General features: G+C 33.3%; 1 protein-coding gene across 6 annotated transcripts; it reads right to left on the bottom strand.

The window, feature by feature from the left end:
• Positions 1-739: 739 nt before the first annotated feature.
• LOC135837797 (cathepsin D-like) lies at positions 740-9,359 on the bottom strand. 6 transcript variants are annotated; one of them, XM_065353189.1, is made up of 9 exons: positions 9,159-9,359; positions 8,965-9,019; positions 8,762-8,886; positions 6,635-6,747; positions 4,220-4,386; positions 3,687-3,842; positions 3,381-3,546; positions 3,183-3,275; positions 740-2,385 (listed from the first exon to the last, which is right to left on the bottom strand). In XM_065353189.1, the coding sequence occupies exons 1-9, from the start codon at positions 9,166-9,168 to the stop codon at positions 2,293-2,295; spliced, it is 978 nt and encodes a 325-aa protein (XP_065209261.1). In that variant the 5' UTR covers positions 9,169-9,359; the 3' UTR covers positions 740-2,292. The 6 variants fall into 6 exon arrangements, 4 of the variants coding, with proteins under 4 accessions (XP_065209261.1, XP_065209259.1, XP_065209260.1 ...); XM_065353187.1 differs by having other exon boundaries at positions 740-2,461; positions 9,159-9,358; XM_065353188.1 differs by having other exon boundaries at positions 740-2,461; positions 3,687-3,815; positions 9,159-9,356.
• Between the last annotated feature and the right edge of the window lie 649 nt (positions 9,360-10,008).

The following is a 10,008-nucleotide window of genomic DNA, read 5'->3' as shown; positions in this document are numbered from 1 at the left end:
GGCTGCATTTTCACCCCATTTCCAGCATTTTTTTTATCGTGAACTAGAGAATCAAAAAATTATTTTCTGGTGATGTCAAAAACAAAACTAATTTAAAGTTGCAGTTTTTCGAAAATTATCAAAACAAGTTTTGATGGGAATTTTTGAATTTATTCTGATATCGCGACTTATTTTGATAGGATGATATGCAACTTTTTCAAGAATTTCGAAAATGATGACCCAATTTTATAGGTAAGTACTTGAAATCCTTCATTAGTGCTCGAAAAAATTTTTTAACGAGATTTTCGATTTTCGGTCGAATATTTGAACTCATTTTGATGGGTTCCTTGAAACATTGGAAAACTACTGAAAATCATGAGTTAATTTTGGAGTTGAAATTCTTCTGCAAAAGTGTTCATGAAGAGGGAGAGGATTGCTTTGATTTAATCCTTTCTAAGTTTTCGAAAGTAGTGAAAACAATTTTTCGAATTGGAGAATTTTTTTGATTGATTTTGAAAATAAGAATTCTTTGTATCGTAACATGAGATATTATAGAAAAATGATCCTCGTTAAATGAGTTTGATCCTCGGAAGGTCAGCAGCAATAAAGTCTTCACTATTAGGCATCAAAAATGTTTTGTGCACGCAGAAACATACCTACTATCTACTTTCATATCTCAGCTAACAACTGATTCATTTTGTTGGTTGCGCTGAGAATTTTAGTATAGTCGTTTCCGAGAAAATCTAAAGGTAGGTACATTTTATTGAAATAACTTTATTAATTTGAAACAAGTAAAATAGATAAGTAACATAATTAGGTAGGTACTACCTGATTACATAATAGTTGATTTTCTTAAAATATAAACGAACGCCTTGCTCAAGAGACACATAGCATATCATACTTACTATTACTTAATACCTAAATATCTAGTACTTAATAAATACCTAATAAAAAATACAGTTAGATACTGAGAGAACTTTATCAGTTATTGCAGTACAAATGGTACCAGAAAAACAAATGACCGAATTACGGAGAATGCAATTTGAAGCACGTCATTCTCCGAATAATTTTTTATTTTACTTGACAGGCATTTTATTGCCTAGATCTACATGAAACTGCTGCGAATTAGGTTTAATTATAATAATTTTGTTTCTTTTGGTGAATTATTAAGTATCTTATCTTTGAAAACATACATATGTACTCATTTCGTGCTCCTTTTTGGCATTTTTACCAAGCTGCATTATCCAAAATAAATTATCGTTTATGTATACTTACTTAAAACTACTGAAATATTTTAGAATACAACGAAATCTCGCGAATGATACATATGAGTAGGTTATTGAACAGTACCAAAAATGAATCGATATACTTAAACTCTCAATGCACAGTAAAAATTTGCAAAAAATTGCACAAAATATGACGAAAACTGTGTAATTGTTTTTTATTATTTAGCTGAAAATTGCTAAAAATTTAATTAATGAGATTTTGGTAGAAAATAAGTATAAGTATAAATTTCCAACTAAGTATTTGCTTAAAAAATTACGTAAAGTTGATAAAATGCCTCATAATTGCGGTGAAATGTTACAAAATGCAAAACATGAAAGTCATATGGTCTAATGAAGAGAACAAGAAGTTGAAAATGATTTGTAAATGTGATTCATGACTCTATGATTCAAATCACGAATAAAATCACGACAAGTGTGCTGTGAAAATCAAATATTCAAAACTTGAATGGTTATTCGAAATACCTAGGTATATTCCGGTAAATCGAATACGTTTGAGTGATGTTAGCGGAATTACTTCATAGATTGTTTTGCAATTTCAGGTATTTTAATGAAAAAATTGAAAATTGAATGATATTTTAAACTGTTAGGTAATGAAGGTAGTACAAGTGTCTGAATTACATTTTATAGAGTGTAAAAGATTGAAACAAAAATGTTTAATGTTGAAATTGTACCTTAATTTCTATAAGTAATTGTTATTTTTTAAATTCATTTTTCGAATATCATTTTGAAATATTGAATATTGCTAATCGCCTACCGAATTTTCGAGCATTTGTGACACACTATTTTTTAAGATATGCATTTCTCAAATTTTCACTAACGCGATATTTATGTAGGTATAGGTACCTGTACCTATGTATAATGTGTTGATTAGTTGAATGTGAAATGTCAGCGGTATATCAGTAACTTTTCAGTGTCATTCTTTAGCGGTCACGAATATTTCATTTCATTATTATTTTAATCTTATAGAAATTAATGTGTATAAGTACCTGAAACGTTACTTCATCGTTCCATTAAAAAAGGAAGATCATTATCTGAGCTGGCCCGTGAATGCTTTCGGCAAATCCAATTTCATTCGTCTCCCAATCGAATACAGTGTAAAACTTTCTGGTAAACACGTTTCCTATAATCCACCAATCGTAGTAGTTATCGTATGGCATGAAACGAACTATGCAGACCCGTTGATCATTGTGCGTCAACTACGGAAGTAATTATGTTGAATGTAAGTTCAATAGTCTATCTCGATTGACGTAATGCGACCCGGGCTTTCGAGACAGCTCAATCAGGCCCAGTACAGAGCAAATACGTATGATCTTTGGTTCCCTTACCAATTAAAATCAATTTGTTGGAAGTAGAAAAATATTAATAGCACCGTGAACTTAAGGAGACCTGCCTACAAAAGTGTTTTATTTCAGCATTTGTTGCAAAAAAAAAAAAAAAGAAATTTCGCCAACGTTGCGGAAAGCTCATTTTTAACGAGTTCTTTTTTTGGTAAGGATGTTCTTTGAAAATGACAAAATAATTTATGCCTGAGGCTTAAACAAAGCGAGAGCGTATACTCGTATGTTTTGAAACATTTTGCGCCCTCTTTCCCAAACAAATAATACGAATCAAGTTTTGAGTTTCCCTTTCAAAAATGGGATTGCATTTTTTGTGCAAACATACACACTTAATCTTTCTATTCTCTCTTCAGAAGTAAACGTAGTTTTCTTTCAATTCCCTGTTCGAAGCTGACGATTGCATTTTCTAATCCTAATCTAAAAATAATAAGTTCACAAACTTTTTTTTAAAACGCGGTCCTGGGGCAAAATCGCATCACTTACCCCACCCCTTCGTCTGTAGCACTGATGGCTCCTTTGCCTTCCCTCTACAAGGTCCTATGGTTAACCATAAACAAGTATAGACCATACTCTGTCATACCGGTTTGATGTAATCATTTGCTGTGAGAGTGAACTTCCGGCCAGCAGTTGTAAATGTGATACTTGGTAATGTGTGAATGGTTTTGCAGTCAACCTGTTTTCAAATAAACGATTTCTATGTACGTATGCTTCAGAAAATATTATGCAGCTTGAATTGGTATAGGGGAAAAAATCAAAGCGAATAAGTATTAGTTCTTACCTTCTTTAAGTTACTAATTTTTGATGTTGTGGCGCTTAACGTTGTGTAGATTTCATCAATTTGGCGTTGTGGTCCTCTGATGTATGACGCGCCAGGGTTGAGTACAACACGAACAATTGAGGCTTTTATTAATAAATCACTTTTATCGTTACGATGCAACAAAACACTATTTAAAAGTACACAAAATAGAAAATATACTTAGTAAGTATGCACAAATATGTAGCTTGTGGATTTTGAAAATCTAACCAAAACTATGTACGCATGATCGAAAGTTTCAGTTTAATGATCACAAAAGATTGGGCATACCTTGTCCTTTGAACTTCATATCCAGAACTCCAGTAATCTTTCGAAGTAACGTATTGCAGGTTACCCCGAAACTTTGTCTTGTCTTCGCCGCATAACATCAGTTCAGAGGTATTATTGTCCCAAGGATAACTAATTATTGAACAAAAGAAAATTTCACTTTTTTTTCAATCATAAAGAGTAAAGCAAAAGGCTAAAATTATCTGATACGGTAGGTATACACAGGAAGCTGTTTTAAGAGCAAGCTCAACGTTTCTGTAAAGTAATTAATTATCTACACAATAATGGTGGGTAGATAGGTATCGCACCTCACTGGTAGTCAGTATACCTATGTAGTACAGTTTTGTTGAATTATGTGTTGCACTGTAAAATTTTTGGAATTGTGTTGGTTTTGTTGTGTTTTTTAAATGTGGTTCAATTATTTTGTGAATTTAAATTCTTAAGCTGCACATGAATCAATTTTTTGCTGTGCACATGTATTAAGTAAGTACTAGACACGAGATATTATACGAGTATAACCCAAGAAATGAACTTACTTAGTGTAGAATGAAAATTTCTTCTTCAATCCAAATTGTTTGCAATGTTCCAATAAGCTGCTATATCGACCTAATCCCATAATCCCATCGCATGGTTTTCTGTCGCATTCTTTTTTCAACACTGTACTTACTAAAAATGATGCATTGTGTATCTGGATACCACCTATCTACATTACATTAGCAATTAAGCATATCATAAAGATCAAATAAGTACCTACTCCTGCTTATTTCTTTAGTTTCGCATTTATATTTCGTTTAATTAAAAAACATTTTACCATACAGTAGGTACCCGTACCTGCATCAGAAAAATAAGCACTTGAAGGGATTATTTATAAGAAGGTGCACTTGAATTCTGAACGTTTGAGAACGTGTATTTGTAGCTTCAACTATCTCCTATTCCAAGAATTATGAGCATATTTCTAAGATGACGTACATAAATTGCTTCATTATTACAAAAAAGAAATCTGGAGTAGATTTGTGAAAATGGAAATGAACATGTAGAGCGATTATAGATGAAATTTCGCTTAAAATTGAGTCCCCACCGAGGCCGTTTCATGCAAAATTGGTAAATCTATGAACTTTTGAATTTTATGTAGTTTTGAAAGAGTGGAATTTTGAGAAAAACGTCACAAGTTTTGCACACTCGGAGCCTTTCTTTTTTTAACATGAAGATCAAAATTTCCAATAAAGCTACCCAAGATTTTTTTGGGGAGGGGGAGGAGAAAGATCATGAAATAAATGAGATACGCATCAACAAAACTTGTAGAGTTCGACATTTTATATTAGAAACAACTACCTACTATTAAATTGGATGTGCAAGTTTTGAAATGTGTACTTCACAAACGATATTATTTTTTATATTTTCACTTTTGTGTACTCCATGTTGTAGCGCGTTCTATCCGGAATTTTTGAATACCTATACCTACACCAAAAGAAAGTGGGATGGGAGTACCTAGTTTTTTATGATGTAGTCCACCCAGACATTCTACTTCAGAGATCCTCGGTAGTGTACATTACATACCACTGATTAGAATAAAATGAAATGTAAAAAAAAATTTTGACATAAAGCGCTCGAGCGTCAAATTCGCACTCAGCGAAGCTGGTGGAAATTTAAAATTCTCGTTGCCTTTTTACTTCCACGTAGCTTTGTGGAACAAGGACACAGCGCCCGAGCGTTTATTGCCGAAAAAACTTATTTATTAATAAAATATTTTGCTCTATCCTAGTGGCCCTCAGGACTATTTCATAAGTATGCGGTCAACTACTATGTTGTGTATTTGGATAAAAAAATACCTACCTATTTTTTAAAATTGAAGGGCGGTTTTCCAAAAGTGGATAAGTCAAGTTTTTTGAAAATTGAGTTTTTCACGTCATTGTGTTCCATAGGTCGTATCTCACCTATTTAATGCCTAACCTACCCAAAATACCTATTTACCTACGTACAATCCAGCTTTTCTGTAAGTTGCGGATTGCAATCGTTTTTCCAAAACGCGATAAGTCATGATTACTTCGTTTTCGTTACTTTTATAGCCAAAATAGAGCTGCGAATATGGTTTTTTTAATAGATAGTACTGTAATATGTACTATATTTTCGTTTTTATTTTATTGCCAAAATGCAGATACATTTTTTTAAAATGATAGTGCTGTAGATAAATACTTGATTTTTGCCAATTCTATCGCCAAAATGCAGGTAAAAATTTTTTTTTTCAATCAAAAATTTTTTTCTCGTAAATTTATTGCCGAAATAGTGGTAAGATTTTTTTTTTAATCAAAAATCTTTTTTTTCAATTTATAGTGTTGTAATAGGTACTTAATTTTTGTTTAAAACACAGGTAAAATTTTTTGTAATCAATTTTTTTGGTCATATACTTTTGTATTGTGAATTAGAGTTGACTTACATCAATTTGCAACACTGGTTCTATCATATAAATGAAAACATGAAAAATCGTTTTTCCAAAAGGCGATAAGTCAGTTTACTTTTTCTGCCGCAGAAGCGCTGCAAACTTGAGTTACACCACAAAACCAACACATACGTGTTGAGATAGAACCAATACAACATGCAGGATAGATGTCATACTCCAAGTGCATCGCACCTTGAAATGGGCACTAAAAACATCATTTATCTCGAAATCACAATTTTTGACTTATCGCTTTTTGGAAAACCGCCCTTCAATTGTAAATTGCAAATTATAGGTAAGTACGGAATTTTTCAATGAAGAAGCAGTAATGATCAGTCGAAAGTCGAATGCAGTTTGGTAGTTGGTAGAATTAGCCGAAGGAAAGTGTATGGTAAGACATGAGACTGAAAATCGTTCACAATATTATGACGTCACTGTTCGAGAACGGGACGATGAACTTTAATTTTTTTAGGCCAGTGGTGCTTGAAAATCTATTGTTAATTTTGTGTTTACTTACTGTAATTGTATCAGTTACTTCAACTTCCGCGGAATCTTTCGCAATTTCCTTGTCAAAGTCATCTTTACTTCGGAATGTTTCTGAGATTGTGTGGTTATACGTACTGTGTTTTTCTGCAACAGTGATATTAGTATTGTTAAAAGGTGACTCGGAAATATTAGGCGAGGTGGTTATTGTCGAAATATATCTATTGGGATGAGGATAGAAATATTCCCTAGAGAGTGAACATTTCTCTGTTAACCAGCTATGTAGCTCAGTGTACACTTAGTAACACAAATCATCTAATGACATTATCACATAATGTGTCCATTTTTACGTGAATAAAAACAGATATGAGACAATTTGTTTAAATAATATATTTACACAAATATCCCTGCAATGTAAGCCAAACATAGTATATAAAGACTGGGTACTTAGTGAGGTTGCTAGACAAGGGGTCTTAAGCCTAGTCTTCATCACAAACGGTGATGAGTAGATTACGAGTCGAAGACTGACAATAAGTCGTAAGACTTAACATCCCTTATGAATTAGTCAATATACCCGAGGATATACTTGACGTTGTATTCATCAAGGATGAGCAAGGGAGGCACAAGTACCTCAAAACACTGTACACTTCACCCTACTCCTTTAGGCTCTCCTAATACTAAGGCCTGTTTAGGGGACACGGTAGAAAATTACACTTTAATCGAGATACACTTACCCATGTCCGGAATCCAGGATAAATGCACTGTGGTACCCCGCGAACACAACGACATAACGGGATCGTGAGTTAATATACAATTATTTTAACCATCTTTGAGTGGGCACTACTAATAACTCAAATAGTGGCTCGCCAGCCATAAGTACAATGTTTACCGAGTGACAGACATGTAGCGGGCTCGAGATACTACATGCAAGTGATTTTACCGCGAAGACGATCCATGGTCGTACCATCGATCATCAGAAGTTACCACGTTTCCCCTCTTATGGAACTAGTTTTCCTTCTTCTCCGGCGAATGGGTACAGTAGGGACTACCTCGGGTGAAGAGGGTTACCTGCATCACCCAAGGCAGTCAAGGCATATCCCCCCCTTACATAATTATTATTAGTATAACACTAGGCAACTTTTTTGACTTTTTTTTCATGTTTGGGTTGGAAATGGGCTCAATCAATAGTTTAGACCCCTAAAACAAAAACAGAGTGAGTTTTTTCAATTTGAGTTGGTTTCATGGTCAGGATAGACTGCCAAAGTTGCGAAAATAGCTGATTTTGCACTACTTAGAGTTCGTAGCGACATCGGTATTGTTTTTCGAAAAAAACCAAGGTCATTTTTGGATTCTACGCACTTTTTTTTAGTAGGTAAGTAAACAACTATCCACGATTTTTGATTTTCGAAGCTTCAAGCGCATAACATTAATTTTTCTAAATATGTACAAAAAACTCAATTTGAATTTCGAGTAAACATAGTTGCGCGCTACGATTACGTGGTGGAGTAATCCCAGCATTGTGCACTCTGAGTTTTAAAATATACAAATAAAAATCTTCCTTATGCGCTTGAAATTTCAAAAATCAAAAATGAAATTGTTGCAGTGCAGTGTTCATCAATTGCGCTACTTATGTATTCATACGAGATGTTTGTTTTGTGATCAAAAGTAGTTTTCAGTTAATTCGGATTTTAGCGTTTTGAGGCTGACTTTCGATTAGAAAGACTGAACGACAATCATTTTCCACGTCTTGTGTTAATAATTGTAATAAATTAGGTAATAAGTTGAGTAACCTGTACCTTTGATAGCCTTCTTTTAGGATTATAATTTTAATTTTAGCTGAATCCCATTTTGAAAAAATGACAGAAAAACAAGGTATATAGATATGTTTGGATTTTTGTGATCCAAATTTTTGGAACTTTTTGGTAAAATAAATTGGCAATTGAAAACAGCAAGGTGTTCGCTGATTCTCGGTGGCATAATCTAACATGCAATCAATTTTGCCAATTCTAGGAAAATGCACACGGGAAATTGATTTATTGTTTGCTATTATTGATGAGTAGACCTTGCTCATGAACGCTCAATTTGTCTGCACCTCTGTTGATTATAATCATTACGTCGATGCTGAATATTGAAGTATGTATGGTATGTAATTTCGACTTACTATCACGGCAAGCTGAACTGTGGCAATAACTTGAGAGCACCTGAATAACGTGATACTCTAGACTGAATAATACGTTGATTTTCTGTGGCGGGCTTCCGATTGAAATGGTTCCATAATACTGTAAACTATTTTTCGTTTCATAATTTATCATTGATTTCGATATTGATTTTTTTTTCATTTGTGATTTTTGCTGTAATGCTTACGTCAACGTTTTGATGTTTGTTATCCTCTTCATGTTCGTATATTGATAATGGTAATCTTTCAACGTATGAATCAACAACACATTTATAGCCATTGGAGTTGAAAAGTGCATAGATAGATACATAGGTACAATGTTAGTGAAATTAAATGCCTAATCCAAGTACCAAGTAAAACACGTAAAATGAGTTTTTCTTACCTGATGCCATTTCCTTCAATGTAGCGAATCTTTATGAATACAAATAATAGCAATAATCAGAATAACTTCATTTTCAAAAAAGCGCCACCGCCGTGACTCAAAACTTTAAAATAAAAATAAATTTCAACTTTTTTTTTTCAATTTAAGACTGAATTGTCTACCCACCACCAAGTACTCTGAATATAAACTGAAAATACGTGGTGGGTCTGATTTGATTAAAATCATATTTCGAATCTAGCGGATGTCAAGTTCCTGAAATAGTGATGAATATTTTCCTGACAACGTTTTGTTTTTTGAAAATTTACTTTAGCATCCTGTACAATCTTATCTCCTTGTATGATTAATACCTTTGTATACCGATTGAAATTTCGCGTTCAATTTATGCGCAGTATAAGTGTAGTGTATCTATTCGCCTATGTATGTAGGTGCGTAAAGATGGATCGCAAAAAAGAAAAGTTTCACGATTTTCACAAAATTCAAAGAAGGTCTTTATTTTTCGTTGAAATTCACTCAGATTTTTTTTAGATAAATAGGCCAGTTTCAAAAGATAGTTCTTACAAAATATACATTTGAGATTCTGCATCGATCTATGCCACTATCAATCGGTTCCTTCAATTCCTTGACAAGGCAATCGTGCATGCGGGAACTTGAAATAAATTGCCTACGCTATCGATGGAAGACGATTATTCCATGGTGGGGCAGTTTACAGGTCTGAATTTTATTTTCACCCCATTTTTAGCATTTTTTTTTTTTCATCGTGAACTAGAAAATCAGAAAATTATTTCTGGGTAATTTCAAAAACCAAACTAATTTAACGTCAGCTCCACAATAAACTCACAAATGTTTAGAA

The sequence above is a fragment of the Planococcus citri genome, chromosome 2 (genome assembly GCF_950023065.1).
Source record: "Planococcus citri chromosome 2, ihPlaCitr1.1, whole genome shotgun sequence".
Lineage (NCBI taxonomy): Eukaryota > Metazoa > Arthropoda > Insecta > Hemiptera > Pseudococcidae > Planococcus > Planococcus citri.
Note: the sequence above shows the minus strand (reverse complement) of the source record. Positions and strands in the feature narration are given on the sequence as shown.

Coding starts and splice junctions, on each gene's coding strand:
- LOC135837797 (XM_065353187.1), bottom strand. Junction 6,748..8,761: donor CAGTTCAGCTTGCCGTGATA/GTAAGTCGAAAT, acceptor TCACTGTTGCAG/AAAAACACAGTACGTATAAC. Junction 3,276..3,380: donor AAATTAGTAACTTAAAGAAG/GTAAGAACTAAT, acceptor ATTTGAAAACAG/GTTGACTGCAAAACCATTCA.